General features: G+C 42.3%; 1 protein-coding gene across 1 annotated transcript in view; it reads left to right on the plus strand.

Moving 5' to 3' along the window:
• The window catches only part of KCTD19 (potassium channel tetramerization domain containing 19), a 30,178-nt gene that overhangs the window by 1,191 nt on the left and 10,723 nt on the right, over positions 1–18,264 (plus strand). The window contains exons 2-5 of the mRNA XM_069497916.1: positions 4,294–4,590; positions 15,216–15,366; positions 16,161–16,352; positions 17,589–17,720. Of these exons, the coding sequence (XP_069354017.1) occupies positions 4,294–4,590; positions 15,216–15,366; positions 16,161–16,352; positions 17,589–17,720 (772 nt within the window). The remainder of the gene's footprint in view (positions 1–4,293; positions 4,591–15,215; positions 15,367–16,160; positions 16,353–17,588; positions 17,721–18,264) is intronic.

The raw sequence follows: 18,264 nt of genomic DNA on the forward strand, positions 1-18,264 counted from the left end.
ACGTGGCTCTTCTTTATATCTGTAATTGCTCTTCTTTATATCTGAATTATTTAGACAGGCTTACTGTAGGAGATGCATTTATTTTCCTTCCTCAGCTGTCAAAATAGGAAATGTGGGTTTTTGGTGGAGAAGGGGGCTTTTCCTCTCTTGAGCAACCACCTTTTACTTTAACACTCTTCCCCACCCCCAACATTTTATGGAAATTTTTAAACATTTAGAAAGGTGGTTAAAAGAATTGTACAGTGAGCACCATATACCCACCACCTACCATTAACATTTTGCTGTATTTGTTTTATCACATGTCCATCTAGCCATCCCTCTATCTACCCATGAATCCATCTTATTTTTGGATACATTTCAAAATAAGTTACAGATATAAGTTACTTATGCAAGTTATATAAGTAACTTGTATAAGTAACTTATATCTGTATCCTAATCACTTCAGCATGCATAATTTTTATCTAGAATTCAATATTGTTTTATGGTTCTTTTTCAGGCAAAATTTTATATACAATTTACCATTCTTTTAAACAATTTTTTACAAGGGTAGTGCTCTTTGTTTATTTTTAAAATCTGATACAGATGGTTTGTATGTTTGATGACTTTCTACTTTTCCATGGTGTTGATAAGGTAGGTCATCTTGAAACAAAGTGAACCATTCATTTAAGAATAGATGACCTTAAACTTCTAACAATGCACTGAGGAAGGTTAATGATCTTTGCTGCCTTTGTATATATGAAAATGCACCCACAGCACTCAGCCCCCAATAATGTAATGTCTTTGCAGGTACGATGCCAAGAGAGCTGTGTATGTGCTCGATGGAATAGAGAGTATCTAATCATGACTCTGTCTCTCTCTCTCTCTCTTTTTTTTTTTTTTTGAGACAGAGTCTCACTTTGTCACCCAGGCTAGAGTGCCGTGGCGTCAGCCTGGTTCACAGCAACCTCAAACTCCTGGGCTCAAGCCATCCTTCTGCCTTAGCCTCCCTAGTAGCTGGGACTACGGGCATGCGCCACCATGCCCGGCTAATTTTTTCTATATATTTTTAGTTATCCAGCTAATTTCTTTCTATTTTTTTTAGTAGAGATGGGGGTCTCGCTCTTGCGCAGGCTGGTCTCGAACTCCTGAGCTCAAATAATCCATCCCCTTAGGATTACAGGCATGAGCCACTGCGCCCAACCTCTCTTTCTTTTTTAACAGCCTTATTGAGACACAATTCATATACCATACAATTTACACATTTTGATGTATGTAATTTAATGGTTTTCATTATGTTCACAGAGTTGTATGACAATACCTACAATCAATTTTAGAACATTTTCACCATCCCCAAAAGAAACACCCATACCCATTAATAGTCACACTCCATACCTTCCCCCAAAGATCCCCAGCCCTAGGCAACCACTAATCTATTTTCTGTCTCTGTAAATTTGCCTATTCTGCACATTGCATGTAGATGGAATCATGTAATATGTGATCTTCTGTGTTTGGCTTCTTTCACTTGGCATAATGTTTCAAGGTTCATCTGTGTTGTAACATGTACCAGTATTTCATTCCTTTTTATTGAAAAATACTATTCCATTGTTTGGTTATACTACATTTTGTTTAATCATTCATCAGTTGATGGACATTAGGGTGGTTTCCATCTTTTGGCTATTATGTTCTATGAGCATTAATCTACAAATTTTGGTGCGAATGTATGTTTTCATTTCTCTTGAGTGCATGCCTAGGAGTGGAATTGTTTGGTCACAGAGTAACTCCATATTTAACATTTTCAGGAGCCATCAAAATGTTTTTCAGAAAAACAAACAAACAAACAAAAAAATGTTTTCCAAAGTGGCTGCACCATTTTACACCTCTGCCAGCAGTGTATGAGGGTTCCAATTTCTTTGTCAACAATTGTTATAATCTATCATCTTGATTCTAGCCATAATAGTGGGTGTGAAGTGGTATTTCATTGTAGCTTTTGGTTTGCATTTCCTTAACAGCTAATGATGTTGAGCATCTTTTTATGTGCTATTGGCCATTTGCATATATTCCTAGATGCTTTGCCTATTTTAGAATTTGGTTGTGCCAGGTATAGTGGTGGGCCCCTGTAGTCCAGCTACTTGAGAGGCTGAGGCAGGAGTATTGTTTCAGCCCAGGAATTTGAGGCCAGTCAGGGCAACGTAGGAAAACCTTGTCTCCAAAAAGAAAAAAGAAAGAAAGAAAATTTGGTTGTCTTTTTATTATTGAGTTGCAAGAGTTCTTTATATATTCTTGAAATGAGTTCTTTATCAGACAAATGATTTGGAAATATTCTGTTTCATTCTGTGAGTTGTCTTTTCATTTTATTGATGGTGCCCTTTGAAGCACAAAAGTTTTAAGTTTTGTACGTTTTGTTTTGTTTTGTTTTGGTTTTTGGGTTTTCTTGAGACAGTGTCTTTCTTAGTTGTCCAGGCTAGAGTGCAGTGGCATCCTCATAGCTCACTGTAACCTTCAACTCCCGAACTCAAGCAATTCTCCCACCTCAGCTCCTGAGTAGCTGGGACTACAGGCATGCCCAGTTAATTTTTCTATTTTTTGTAGAGATAAGGTCTCTCTATGTTGCTCAGGCTTGTCTTGAACTCCTGGCTTCATGTGATCCCACCTCAGCCTCCCAAAGTGCTAGGATTATAGGCATGCGCCAGGGCACCAGGCCTAAAAATTTTAAATTTTGATGAAGTCTTGTTTATGTATTTTTGGGGGGAGTCACTTATGCTTTTAGTATCATATCTAAGAAAGTTTTGCCTACTCCAAAGTCATGAAGATTTTCTATTTTCTTCTAAAGGTTTTATGGTTTTATCTCTTATTTTTAGGTCTATGATCCACTTGAAGTTAATTTTTGTGTAATGATGTGAGGTAGGGGTCCAACTTTATTATTAATAGTAGTAGTATATGGATGTGCAGTTGTCCCAGCACCATTTTTTGTAAAGGCTATTCTTTATCCATTGAATTGTCTTGGATCCCTTGTCAAAATTCAGTTGTCCATAAATGTAAGGGTTTATTTCTGGACTCTTAATTCTATTCCACTTTTCTTTATGTCTACCCTTACGCCACTGTCTGTATTACTCTAGCTTTGTAATAAGTTTTAAAAGTGGGAAATGTGAATCCTCAAACTTTGTTCTCCTTTTTCAAGATTGTTTTGACTATTCTTAGTACCTTGTATTTCCATATGAATTTTAGCATCAGCTTGTCAATTTTTTCAAAAAAGTCAGGTGGGATTTTCATAGGGATTGTTTTGAATCTGTAGATCAATTGGGGGAGGACTGTCATCTTAATGATAATAAATCTTTTTTTTTTTTTTTTTGACAGAGTCTCACTCTGTTGCCCAGGTTAGAGTGACTGCCATGGCGTCAGCCTAGCTCACAGCAACCTCAAACTCCTGAGCTCAAGCGATCCTCCTGTCTCAGCCTCTCGAGTAGCTGGGACTACAGGCATGCGCCACCATGCCCGGCTAATTTTTTCTATATATATTTTTAGCTGTCCATATAATTTCTTTCTATTTTTAGTAGAGGTGGGGTCTCGCTCTTGCTTAGGCTGGTCTCGAACTCCTGAGCTCAAACGATCCGCCCACCTCGGCCTCCCAGAGTGCTAGGATTACAGGCGTGAGCCACCGCGCCCGGCCCAATAATAAATCTTTTAATCCATGAGCATGAGATATCTTTCCATTTAATTAGGTCTTTTTAAATCTCTTTCAACAATGTTTTAAAATTTTCAGAGTACAAGTATTACATTTCTTTTGTTAAATTTATTCCTAAGTATTTTGTCTTTTCGATGCTATTGTAAGTGGAATTTTTTTCTTTTTCTTTTTCTTTTCTTTTCTTTTTTTTTTTTTTTTTTTTTTTTTTTACAGACAGGTAGAAGGACACTAAAATCACCCAGGCTGGTCTCAAACTCCTGGTCTCAAGCACTTTTCCCACCTCAGCCTCCCAAGTAGCTGGAAATACAGGCGTGAGCCACCACACCTGGCTAATTTTTTTTTTTTTTTTTAATTTTATAAGGATGGGGTCTTGCTTGGAATTATTTTCTTGGTTTTATTTTTGGATCATTCATTGCTAATATATAAAAATACAGCTTATCAATTGCTTTTTAAATATTGCTCTGCATCCTTCAACCTTGTTGGACTCATTTCTAATAGTTTTTTAGTGAATTCCTTAGAATTTTCTATATACAAGATCATGTTATCAACAAATATAGTTTTATTTCTTCTTTTCCAATCTGGATCTTTTTATATATTTTTCTTGCATAGCTCTCTTTTCATTTTTCTTTTAGGAGGAGTCTGGCATGCCTCATGAATCAGCAGAGGATTTGTTTCATTTCAATGTTGGGGGCTGGCATTTCTCGGTTCCCAGAAGCAAACTTGCTCAGTTCCCGGACTCTCTGCTTTGGAAAGAGGCTTCAGCCTTAACCACTTCAGAAAGCCAAAGGCTATTCATCGACAGAGATGGTTCTACATTTAGGCATGTGCACTATTACCTCTACACCTCCAAACTCTCCTTTTCCAGTTGTGCAGAATTGAACTTGCTCTATGAACAAGCACTGGGTTTGCAGCTGATGCCTTTGCTACAGGTAAGATTCTCTTTTTTTCTAGGAGTAGTGATGAGTAACATAGGCTTTACATCACTAAGTCTTGTGTCCTTTTATATATTGGTTGCTGAGATGACCCTCTTAATAAATAAGTGTGATGAGTGTGTCAAAGTAATAAACAATACACTGGAATTGCATGTTCTTAATAAAGAATTTTATCCCAACTCTGCCTTATCTATAGTAGCAGCCACCTAGGACCCAAGATGGGATTTACTATCCACTGAGAGGGTGCCTTTGCCTCTTAAAAATCCTGTTTAAGCTGCTTCTTGGTTTTGGTGTTGAATTTTTTTTTTTTTTTTTTTTTTTTTGAGACAGAGTCTCACTCTGTTGCCCAGGCTAGAGTGAGTGCCGTGGCATCAGCCTAGCTCACAGCAACCTCAAACTCCTGAGCTCAAGCGATCCTCCTGTCTCAGCCTCCCGAGTAGCTGGGACTACAGGCATGCGCCACCATGCCCGGCTAATTTTTTCTATATATATTTTTAGCTGTCCATATAATTTCTTTCTATTTTTAGTAGAGGTGGGGTCTCGCTCTTGCTCAGGCTGGTCTCGAACTCCTGAGCTCAAACGATCCGCCCACCTCGGCCTCCCAGAGAGCTAGGATTACAGGCGTGAGCCACCGCGCCCGGCCAGTGTTGAATTTTAAAAGGAAAAAACTTTAAAAATTTTAGGATTTCATATCATTTCAAATCATTTCATTTCAAATCATGTCTGAGATTTAAAATCTAAAAGATCTATCAAGAATATTACTTCTTATTCTGCCTGTTGGGTACATAACATCCATTTATAGCAAATCAAAAAGTCTCCAAACTGCAAAATCTTTCCTTTGCCTTCACATCTCTGTTTTCCAAGAGACTTCCTGTTTTCTTATTGTAAGGGGGTTTAAATACCTTTTCTTATAAACCATTAAAGTACCACCAAAAAACATTACCTTTCTTTCCTAATTTTTCTCCAAACCATAGAAATCATTTCTGTGGCTGATCTTAGGTAGTTTATTCTGTAGTTTTAAAATAATTTTTATTAACCTGAAAGACCTAAATATTATGACTGTGAGGGACCATTGACCATGTTCCATATTAATCCCACTGTCTGGACAAGGTGCTGTTTATTCCATCTCCACCAGCACTAATCCAACAAGCTACAGTACAGCTCAGTGAACTGTGCCTCCCCAGCACCTCTTAGAGGAAAATTGAGATAGACCCTGCATATCTGGGTCATAAAGGAATGAGAAGATATCATAATGCATGTTTTTATGGATGCTCCTTACTAAATAATTCAATGTTTTCTCTTAAAAGTTATCATATATCTGGAAATCAAAAACACTTAAATACTGCTGTGTAAGTAGTTATATTATGATTTTTTTTCTTTTTTTTTTTCAAGTTATCTATTTGAATTTAAATTTTTTTCAACTGCTCCAGGAATTGCTTACAAGTGTCTTCAAAACCACTTAAATGGCCTGGCATGTCAGGATTGCTAATGACTCTATGCCAGGTACCATTTTGTGGGAAAAGGGAGGGAGTAACTTGCTTGCTACAGAAAATCAGAGACCAAGACAATTTTCTGAAGAACCATTTTAAAGAACGTGAGCCTATTATGAAGCCCTTTAACTTCTTTGCCATCCTCACTTCCCAAATTGAAACAAAATATACCTGGGAAGCTGCTTCTAAATAGGAGGCAACAACTCAGAAGCCAATGAATTGGTCCAATTCCAAAGTTCCAAGTTGTGTGAGCAGTAGTAGCATTATATTTGAAGAATCATGTGGATCTGCCTCCCTAAAACAGACTGTGAAACAAGTACTTACACTTTGGAAATAGTGTTTTCAAAGAAATAAACATTTGGGCCCAAATGAAGTGGTGTTTATTCACTGAAGCAAAGTGTAAATACAGCTGGCATCCAACAGCGGCCTCAAACAAATCAACTGCTTCACACATTTCCACCACTTTCCCCAGTGCTAAGGCCTATGTAGATATTCAGGTTTTTGATTAAATGAACAAACACTTTGCTTAGAGAAATGGAGTTTGGGCCAGGTGCGGTGGCTCACACCTGTAATCCTAGCACTGTGGGAGGCCAAGGTGGGAGGATCCCTCCAGGTCAGGAGTTCGAGACCAGCCTGAGCAAGAGCAAGACCCTGTCTCTACTAAAATAGAAAGAAATTATCTAGACAACTAAAAAAATATATATATATATATATGAAAAATTAGCCGGGCTAGCCGGGCATGGTGGCACGAGCTGGTAGTCCCAGCAACTCGGGAGGCTGAGGCAGGAGGATCACTGGAGCTCAGAAGTTTGAGGTTGCAGTGAGCTATGATGATGCCACTTCACTCTAGCATGGGTAACAGAGCAAGACTCTGCCTCAAGAAAAAAGACACCACCAAGAAAGTGAAAAGACAACCCACAGAATGGAACAAAATATTTGCAAATCTCATCTGATAAGGGACTTGTATCCAGTATGTATAAAGAACTCTTACAACTAAACAAGACAAATACCCAAATTTAAACGAGCAAAGGATTTACAATCAAATGCTGTACCCCTGAGCTATACCCCCATAAATGTGCAAAGGATTTGAATAGATATTTCTCCCAGGAAGATATATAAATGGGCAATAAGCACATAAAAAGATGCTCTACATCATTACCCATCAAGGAAATGCAAATCAAAACCACAATGAGTTACCACTTCAGCCTGTAGGATGCCTATAATCAAAAAGACAGGCAATAGCAGGTGCTGTCAAGGATGTGGAGAAATTGGAATCCTCATACACTGCTGATGGGAATGTAAAATTGTGCAGCCTCTTTGGAAAACAGTATGGTTCCGCAATAGTTCCTCAAAAAGTTATACATAGAGTTATCATATGACCCAGAAGTTCTACTCCTAGGTATATACCCAAGAGAAATTAAAACCTGTGTCCACATAAAAACTTGTAGATGAATGTTTATAGCAACATTATTCATAATAGCCAAAAAGTAGAAACATCCTATGTTGTCATCAGCCGATTAATGGATAAACAAAATGTATATCCATACAATGGATATTATTTTATCCATAAAAGGAATGAAGTCAACAGAGTGACAGAGCAAGACTCTGTCTCTTAAAAAAAATGAATGAAGTACTGATACCATTTCCAAGTACCAAGTATATATTATTAATGCATAGATGAACCTTGAAATATTTGTTAAGTGAAAGAAGCCACATATTGTATTATTCTACTTATATAAAATAGACACAAAGAACCACATATTGTATGATTCAATTTATATAAAATGTGCAGAATAGGCAAGTTTATAGAGACAGAAAGTACATTAGTGGCTGCCTAGGGCTGGGTGTAGGGTAAGAAAGATGGGTGAGTGAGAATGGGCAGTGACCATTAATGGGTACAGGATTTCTTTTGGGGTGATGTTGAAATGGACTGTGGTGATGGTTACATGATTCTGTGAATATATTAAAAACTGCTGAACTGTATGGATGAGTTTAATAGTCTGTGAAATACATCTCAATAAGGTTGTAAAAAAAGAAATATCATTGGCTACTGGCTTGACATTAGATCAGAGGTCTGCAAACTACAGCTCATGGACCAAATCTAACCCACTCACTACCTTGTTTGTACAGCCTGGTGAGCTAAGAATGGTTTTTACATTTTAGATGGTTGAAAAAAATCAAAAGAAAAATATTTTGTGCCATGTAAAAATTATATGAAATTCAAATTTTAGTGTCCATTGATAAAGTTTTATTGGAACACAGCTATACTCCTTTGTTTATGTATTGTCTTTGGCTGCTCTCATACTACAACACAGATGTGAGTAGTTGAGTTGACAGAGACCATATGGCTAGCAAAGCCTAAAATATTTACTATCTGGCCATTTACAGAAAAAGTTGCTGAGTCCTGGCCTAGACTCTAGCAGGACAAGGGAGGAAGCAGGAAGACCAGTTAGAAGGCTTCTGCAGCATCAGATGAAAGATAATGGTGGTTTGGTCTATGGTGGTAATAGTGGAGTTAGAGGTGTGCAAATTCTGAATATGCTTTGATGGTAGAACTGATGGGATTTGCTGATAAATTGGATATAGAGTGAAAGAGAATGCACAACTCCTTTGTTTCTATCCTGAGCAACAAAGTGAATGGTGAATTCTGAGGTATGTACAAGTTTAGAGGGAAAAATCAGGATTTAGGATTTGAACATGCTAAGTTTGAGAGGCAAAGAAAAGGCAGTAAACATCCAAGTGGAAATGGTGAGGAGGTGCTTTATGTACAGGTCTAGAATTCATGGGGGCAGTCAGGTCTAGAGATATAAATTTGGGTATCATCAAAGCTGATATGTAAATCCACGAGCCTGGATTTTTTTGAATGTTGTATTTTGTTCATAGGGCAAATACATAGTAGTCATTACATGTCCATACATTAACATCACAGGGCTTCCTAGAACTTTCTGTGTCATTTGGGAAGGCCACTTTATCTAAACTGCCCGGAGCCTTTCACATACCATCAGTCTGAGTGGGAGTCACAGCTCCTACTGCAAAGTGTGGAATTTCCCTTCGGAGTCACTTAAAAGGGTTAAAGGCTCACAGCAGATTATTGGTTCTCTTTTACTTGCCCCTTGAAGTCCACTGAGGACATAGTATGGTGACAGTACATGCTACTTGTGTTTCCTTTTTCACTCTTTATGCAGACTTCTAAGTTTGGAACTTTAAATTGTTCCACTTATGAGCATTCTGCTACCAGCAAGCAACCCAAATACGCCTTCATTCCTTGTGCTCAAGGGAATCAGGGAGTTTTTATGTTGATCACACAAAGGATGCTTTTAAGAAAATAGACCAGTGGTAGTCATTTGCTATGACTCATGATGTGAGGATGGATTACTGCTGTGATCTTGGAAAGGAAGGTAATTATATAAACAGCAGATATTCATCCCAACAGTGTAGCTTGTCTGTGGTATGGGTAAGTGGACAACTCAAGTGTAACCCCCTTGACATGGCATCATGCTCCTCACAGGCTGGCCTATGTGCTTGTCCTTGTATGTGCTCATATCCCAACACATACACACACCTAGGTGCATGCATGGCCATGTACACATGTGCGTATGCACACATGCTCTGAAGTTCAGCCACATCCCAAGTACCCCACATACTTTCTCTCTGTACCTTTTTTACTTGCTGTTTTCTCTTCCTAGATTTCTCCCCTTTTAAAATTTGGCCTGGCCGGGCGCGGTGGCTCACGCCTGTAATCCTAGCACTCTGGGAGGCCGAGGTGGGCGGATCGTTTGAGCTCAGGAGTTCGAGACCAGCCTGAGCAAGAGCGAGACCCCACCTCTACTAAAAATAGAAAGAAATTATATGGACAGCTAAAAATATATATAGAAAAAATTAGCCGGGCATGGTGGCGCATGCCTGTAGTCCCAGCTACTCGGGAGGCTGAGACAGGAGGATCGCTTGAGCTCAGGAGTTTGAGGTTGCTGTGAGCTAGGCTGACGCCACGGCACTCACTCTAGCCTGGGCAACAGAGTGAGACTCTGTCTCAAAAAAAAAAAATAAAATAAAATAAAATAAAATAAAATTTGGCCTAAATGTGGCTTACTAGAAGACTAGCCTGACATTGCCAGACAGAATTTTTGTTTCTCTACTCTCATAACAGAGTTAATTCCTCCATCTTATCAGTGCCATTCTATTGGGATCATGTATCATATGTCTTTCTTACTGAACTGTATTCTTCTCATGAAACAACATCCTAGACATCTCACACTATCTGGCTTCTTAGGTATTTAACAACATATCTGCTGAGAGAAAGAATGCTGAATGCTGTGCCCAAGATGACCTCTGTAAAGGGGGCCACGGGGACAGGAAACAGCAGTGGAGGGGCAGGTCTGAGATGCTGAGAGCTGTGACTTCTTTGGCTGATAGCAGCTGTTGCGCACATCGTTTTGTTCTTCCAGCCTTGTTTTCCTTGACCCTCAGAGCAGTGCTGGCCCTCCTTGTCTTTACAAAGTAGTTGGGGATTTGCGAGCTCCCCAAGCTCCCTTACCATCACATTCCTTCCAACAGCACACAATAGAGCATAAGGCATCTCCGAGAATTGCTGCTGCTTTGGAAAACCTCCGTTAAGTTCCAAAGCTCTGCCAACAGAGTACATTTGTGAGCCATCTTTTGGCAACCATACGCACACACATACACACACGCCTCCATGCCATCAGTTTTATGTTGCTTCTGATTGATGTATTTTTTTCACTACTATCTAGGCCAAAAGCAACATCAATTATCCTTGTGCTAGCAATTAGCCATCTGAATTTATTTCAATTCTGTATTTCCCTAAAAAAATCCTCTCTCAAATAACTTTCCAGCTCATAACAAATGAAGGGTAAAATTCCTAGAAGTAATATTCAGGCAGATGAAAGTGTACTTCAAGTCAGACCATAGAAAACCAGCCATGTACTCTGTGGTAACTTCAGTCAGCAAAGCCACAGGGCAGCTGGAAGCCCAGCTCTCTAGAGTGCTCTTTGTTCATTTATTCATTCATTCAATAAAAATACATTGAGATCCTACAGGCACTGTTCTGAGTGCTGCAAATACAGTAGAGGGCAAAACAGGCAAGGTCCTTGAGGTCTTGCAGAGGTTGTATCTACTAGGAGAGACTGGCAGACCAAAAATAAATAAGTAGGTGATGGGGCTAGGGACCACTTTCAGTGATATCTTACAGCACCCAAATGGCTTCCTGTGAGTAGAGGACTTGTATTTCTTGAAGTCAGAGCAAAGATTGGCTGAGAGAGTTCAGAAAACAGCCTTGTTGAGACTCATGAGCCTAGTGCAAGGCTTATGCCTGGGACTGGCACACAGCATGTCCTGACTGGCAGAGGTGGCATTCTTAGTGGATTTATTTGTTTTGTTTTATTTTTTCTCTTTTTAAAGATTTTTCAAACATACCTTTCTTGGGGAAAATGGTGCTGCTCATGTTTTACATGAGTGGAAATGGTAGGAAATGGAGATTTTACTTCTGCAAAATAGATCATTCTCCTCTCAATTAGCATATCTCCTCTCAAGCTAGGTGGATTGTCCTTACTGACCTGACCCACCCCAGAGGACATACCCAGTACCAAACCACACCTCCAAATAGGGGTCCTGTCCTGGGCAGGGATTTCTCTCCACCCCACAGGCCCCCTCCCATGTGGCCAATTTAGAGTTGTTCAGGAGCACCACTGTTTTCTCAGCTGAGCTAGAATCTCGAGCTTTGAATCTGCAGATGAAGTAAGTGGCAGGTTCAAGTTCGTGTGATGTGGTCAGCTTAGCATGGGCTTGGAATGCTATGCTGTCCCTTCCAGATGCTCCCTAGTTTTACTCTCTTTTCTTGCTACCTTGCCCATCGTCTTTCTGTCCATCACCAATCAGACCAAAGCTGGGCCCTTTCTTCCTTCCATCCTCTCTCCCTCTCCTCCTTCATCCCTGTCCCTCTCCCCCTTACATCTTTTCTCTGGCCTCCAGGTCCCAAGTTGGAATTGTGTCTTCACTGCCTCCTAAACTACAAGGGCTCTGCCCATTGCAATCCTGTACTGGCTTTTCTATGGTTTTGGATACTCAGCATCTTTCTCAGTCTTATGAGTGCAGTCCACTTATCTTTCAGCTCCTTCTGGGATCTCCCATGTCTCTCTTTGCTTTGCTTTTCAGAGAACTCAGCCCTTTAGCCCTCCATTTTTACTTACTACATGTTAGGTTCTAGACTACAAGGTGGAAATGCAGCAACCCAGCCTCTCCTCCAGGAGCCCTGGTATAGGGGGAAGGACTGACCTGAAACCAAGCCAGAGGCCTGCAGAGGAAAGTGTCAAGTGTCTGTGGGAACATGACCCATTCTGGCTGGGGGAGGCTCCAGGCTCTGTAGGCAGAGAATAGGAAGAGGAGTATTCTGGGCAGAGGGAACACCATACATAAAGTTGAGAAGGCATCAGAGAACATGGTGTGGATGGGCATGGTGGCTCACATCTATAATCCCAGCACTTTGGGAGGCCAAGGCAGAAAAATGACTTGAGGCCAGGAGTTTAAGACCAGCCTGAGCTAGAGCGATATCCCATCTCTACAAAGAATAGAAAAATTAGCTGGGCGTGGTGGCCTGTGCCTATGGTCCTAGCTACTAAGGAGGTTAAAAAGCAGGAGGACTACAATCTACTGATTGTGAAGTAATTTATGTGCAAGGCTAAGGAGAGTTTGGACTTGATCTCATAGGTTACAGGGAGTGATTTGGTCTCACTCGTGTTTGAAAGATCCCTGTGTGGAGAGGCCCTGGAGACCAGGGGAGCAGGACTAGATAAGGGAAAGGAGAGAAAATGGAGAGGCAGCAGAGTCACAGGATTTGCTGGCTGCCTGGGTGGAGGTGGTATAAATAACAGTCAAGTAACAGTCCCTGCTTTAGATCCTTTGATGATTTCTCTTACCCAGGGATAAGTCAGAACTCCTCAGCTAGCTTACAGGGCTCTCTGCCTCTTGTTTACTGCTCTAGATTCATCTCCCTTACTCCCTCAACTTCCACGCACCTTAAACAAGGCCACATTTAAGGCACAGAGGCAGGTGGTTCAGAATACATCTCTACCCACCCCTGCCCTGGCCTGTCCTTCCTGGGCACAGTCACCATTTTCCTCTCTTTGTTCCACTTCTCAGCACAAATACTGCCAGGTTATTGTCACTCATCTTAACTCAATATGCCTGCCCATCCACAAATGCAGAATCTCTTCCAGCCTCTCAGTCACCTTCCTGGCCCCTCATTTCTATTACTCTTTGCCCACGGCCAGCTACTCCCTCATACAGAAACTCATCTCTCCCCAGTTTCAGGATAGCTTACAGCTTGGCATGGAAGCTAAAGCTGTGTGCAGCCCCAAGCAAAGAGGGACAAGAAAGCTGGGATTCCTTTTTAATGCTGTGGAAAGAAATCCCAGGGTTCCTGGAGGTCCAGAAATTTCATAACCAATGCTGGCTCTTATCTCAGTACATGTAAATTGTTGGCTTTCATTACCCTCAAGCTCAGAGCTCCAGGCATGGTGTCTGACTGTGGCCCTGGCAATGCACAATGAGCATTTCTCAAATGAATGAATGCCAGAGTCTCTTCCAGCGTTTCGCACATGCTCTGTCTCCCCCATTGCTCAGTACCTCAGGAAAGCACTCCTTGTGACCCCATCATTACCCAGGACTCCCACAAGCCCTCCAGCAGCCCAAAGTGGGGAAGATTCTCCCACTCTGGTCCACCCCGTTTTTTGCAGAACTTGGGGTTATGTGGCTGCAGTTTATAGCTATGGCCACCAGAGGGCTGTTCTCAACGCTCAGGATCCCAAGAGCAACTTCACAAAGGCTTCATTTGTAGCTAGGGATTCTAAGCAGGTTCTTTTGTTAGTTTCATACTGAATCTGGGGCATTCTGTCCATTAGGAGGATCTGTCACATGGTGCCTTTAAAGTACCACATACTCTGCTGCCTCCAAAAATTTATTGGGAAAATACTTCGTATTTTCTTCTAGAGACAAGACAGAAAAAAATTGGGCTTCATGCTATGATAATCTGCCCCCTGCAGGACTTTCGAGGGAGAGCAGGTCCCTCAGTGAGGGCAGTGTGAAGACCCCAGCCCACTCTCTGCCCAGGGCTTCAGCCCTACCTAGATGTGGTACTCCACTCCAGCCTCAGCCCACCCTGGTCACCAGTTCCTTCAAGCTGGGAAGCTATGGACTTGGAAGACTGGTTGGGAAAGTCACAAAGCCTGTGACCTCAGCTGCTTCACCAGTAAAATACTCACCACATCTGTCATAGAGTTGTGTCAGGGTAAATGAGCAAATATTTGTGAAAGTACTTTGAAAAATGTGAAACCCTGTGCCAATATAAGACACTTTTATTATACCTTGATCTTACTACTTAGACCACTTCCCTAGATTAGGATGAACATAAACAATGAGCAGGCTGGGCGAGGTGGCTCACAACTGTAATCCTAACACTCTGGGAGGCCAAAGCAGGAGGATCGCCTGAGCTCAGGAATTTGAGACCAGCCTGAGCAAGAATGAGACCCCTATCTCTACTAAAAATAGAAAAAAGTAAGCCAGGCATGGTGGTGCACGCCTGTAGTCCCAGCTACTTGGGAGGCTGAGGCAGGAGGATCGCTTGAGCCCAGGAGTTTGAGGTTGCTGTGAGCTAGGCTGATGCCACAGCACTCTAGCCCAGGCAACAGAGCGAGACACTGTCTTGAAAAAAGAAAAAAAGAAAGAAAAAGAAAATAAAAGAAAATAAATGGGCAAATTACAAGTCAAAAAGTGCGTTTGAGCTTTTGCAGGAAAATGATGGCAGAAAATATCAAGTTTTTAATTATTAAGTATAAATTACTCCTTAGATTGTGCAAGATAAATTACTATTACTCAACATAAAATTATAACATAAAAATTGTTTCAAAAATCAGACGAGAAATAGCCATTGAGATTTTGAATATCAGCATGTTATCCTATTACAGCCCTAAATTTTTACATTTTTGTATGATTGCCTTGATATATATTGAAAAACATTATCAAAGTTAGTCACACACTATTTTTTCCTGGCATTCACTCTAGAATTGGTAGGTAGTTAACTTGATTTAGATTTTCAAGGCAATTATCTTCTCTATTTAACAGACTCTAGATAATCTGAAGGAAGGGAAACACCATCTACGTGTGCGGCCTGCGGACATCCCTGTTGCTGAGAGAGCATCTTTGAACTACTGGCGAACATGGAAGTGTATCAGCAAACCCTCAGAATTTCCGATAAAAAGCCCAGCCTTTACAGGTATAACCAGGACAGGCTGGCCCTCCGTGAAGCCCATACCAGCTCCCTCTCTCCTCACCCTAACAGCATTGGCTTCCCCAGAGAGTGCCCTAATTTCTAAGCAAGTTCTGATGACTTGTCAACTTCTCTGTCATCTCCTTTGATCCACTCTGCCATGTGCCCTCTCTATGGCTGCTTGCCCACTGGAACTATAACATCCTCCCCGACATTCATTCCTCTGCATACTGGTTTCACCTGGGCAAGGCTAGGCTGCATTCTACTCCCTCCTAAAAGTCAGGGAACTCCACCATCTGTTCAAGTTACCTCCAACCACCACACAAAGAATCTCCCCAAATGATCACTGTTTGATGGATGCCTTGCAGCATAGGTTGGCCTATCTCTAGATGAGAGAACAAGGCATTCATGATTATTGATGGGTTTTGAACTTGCAGGAGTGACAAAAGCATCTATTTCATCTGAAGGTCACAGTGATTGGTTTGATTAATTAGAAAGAACCAAATGGGTAAATGAATTTATTGATTTTGAGTGCATAAGCCAAAATGTCACAACATGTCCCACTGCCCTTCACTATCTGTAAAAAAAAGATATATTTCCATGCCTCAGTCCCCACCATATTCTTTCCAAACATTAGGGCTACATCTGAAAAGAGAGAGAGAGGAAGGAGATGCCTAGCAGGCACTGTCTCCTGGATGGTCTCTCCAGCTTCCTCTGGGGCCCTGTGTCAGAGAGAGTCCTGCTGGACTCAGAGTCCTGGCCTCTGGGAGGTGGTGACACCCTCTGCATTTCTCCTTCAGGCCTACATGATAAGGCACCATTGGGGCTCATGGACACACCCCTGTTAGACACAGAAGAGGAAGTGCACTACTGCTTCCTGCCTCTAGACCTGGTGGCCAAGTATCCAAGCCTAGTGACTGAAGACAACCTGCTGTGGCTGGCTGAGACTGTGGCCCTGATTGAGTGCGAGTGCAGCGAGTTCCGTTTCATTGGTGATTGCTTTGCCCAGGGGTGGGGGGGTTGGGGGAGGATAGGGCCCATCCATCTCTCCCACCCAACACCCCACAGAGGCCCAAGTTGGTGCTCAGGGCCTCAGGAGCTTCCCTGGGCAGAGGTGGTGGAAGAATGATAGAGCCTTCTAGGAGACAAGCAGATTCCAGCATTAGAGTCCCACTAGGCTGAGAGCTATTTTATTCCCTAGTTATTTTGGGATAGCCTGGCTGTAAAGGGGCACTGAAAACTACTGAGGTGGTGTCAGGGGGCACAACAGTTGGTGTGAAGGGCAGAGTGCTGAACTGGATCCCAAAGTCAGCTTCTCTTCTTACTCTGCTCTTATGTATCCAACTGGGCTCCAGGCCTCAGTTCTTCTCACCATAAAATGAGGAAATAGGATTGTTTCAAAGAATGGTCCTACTTGCTGTTACTTCCACTAAACTCAGAGTAAAAGGGAAGGAGGGTGGATGGTGATAGATTCCCTAGAATCACTGTAGAGTTGTCTGCTTGAGCTAGTGACCTAAGGACGGATGAGATTGAGAACTTCCACCCTATGTGGAAGAAAGCCTCTTTCTCCCCACTGCTCCAGGAGGAGCTCTGCTGGAGATATGAACCAAATGACCTCTTTGACCCCAAAGAGGCTGCCTACATGCACAGGGCAGTAAACACTCAAGCATACCCAAGTGCAAGAGGGGCCCAAATGCCTGGAACCCAGCCATTCATATTCATAGTCACTAAGAAAGTTGTCTGTGATGTGCTTCTGAATCTCCAAGTTGATTCACACAGGACATTAGCGTTGGCTCCATCCCTGCCTCCCATACTGCAACCCAGGCAGGGACAAACTGCAAGTGCCACCTGCCAGTCCAGGCTCAGCCGGGCCCCTCCTCTCTAAGCAGCAAGACAACTCCCTCTCTTGGAATGACCTGCTCTTGGGTCAAGACGCACAGGGTAAGTCTCAGGGCCAGTGTGCTCACCAGGAGGGCCTGGCTTGGGAGCCTCAGGCCAGGCCACAGGAGGCTATATCCATGGACTCAGAAACAGGAAAACAAAGTTTGGGGTCTTTCACCTTGAAAACCACAGACTCAAAGCTAATCTAACTAGGTATGTTTAGAAATTATTTTAGAACAAGGAGAGCCTAGGAAAAGTTACAGCACCAAGAACCTGCCAAAATCTGGACCTACAGTTAAATCAGAAATAACCTCATTAACTCATTTTGTTTCCCTTTACTTTTCAAGTGAATTTTCTCCGCTCACAGAAGATTTTACTACCAGATAATTTCTCCAATATTGATGTATTAGAAGCAGAAGTGGAAATTCTGGAAATCCCTGAGCTCACTGAAGCTGTAAGGTTGTACCGGATGAATATGGGTAGGTCACCAGGGAAACCTGGCTTCCCCTGAAGGTCCAGGCTTGACCTGGAAAAGCCAAGAACAAACATCTCCCCTCCCACAACCACTGTGAGCTTTGGGTGGTAGTGAAAGAAGCAGGTGTTCTGGCTGACTTAGACTCTGAGAATAGGAATTTCAGCCTGAGACCCTGTGTGCCCTGTCTGTCTGCTCAGCCTCCTCATTGGGGATGGGTGGCTGGCAGCCAGCCAGGGCTATGGGGAGCCCAGTCCTGCCTGGAGCAGGAGGAGTCCAGCCGGGGTGGGGAACCAGGCCGGAATGTCCAGGGGAGGGAGGCTGGGCCTGAGGACAGGTTTCTCAAGGGCAGGGGTGGTCTGCCCTGATTGTGGAAGTGGCAAGCAACTGGGGATTTGCAGCCCCACCTGCCACTCCCAGCCTTTCTCTTCCAGGTGCAGCTGGAGGGTGTGGGAAATGCTCAGTGTTTCAGTTATCTCACTCACCCTCAAATTCCCTTGTCTCCCCACCTTGCAACCCCTGGTTGCCGTGCCTGTGTCTGCCTGTTCCTG

Source organism: Eulemur rufifrons, chromosome 23 (genome assembly GCF_041146395.1).
Source record: "Eulemur rufifrons isolate Redbay chromosome 23, OSU_ERuf_1, whole genome shotgun sequence".
In the NCBI taxonomy this organism is placed as follows: domain Eukaryota; kingdom Metazoa; phylum Chordata; class Mammalia; order Primates; family Lemuridae; genus Eulemur; species Eulemur rufifrons.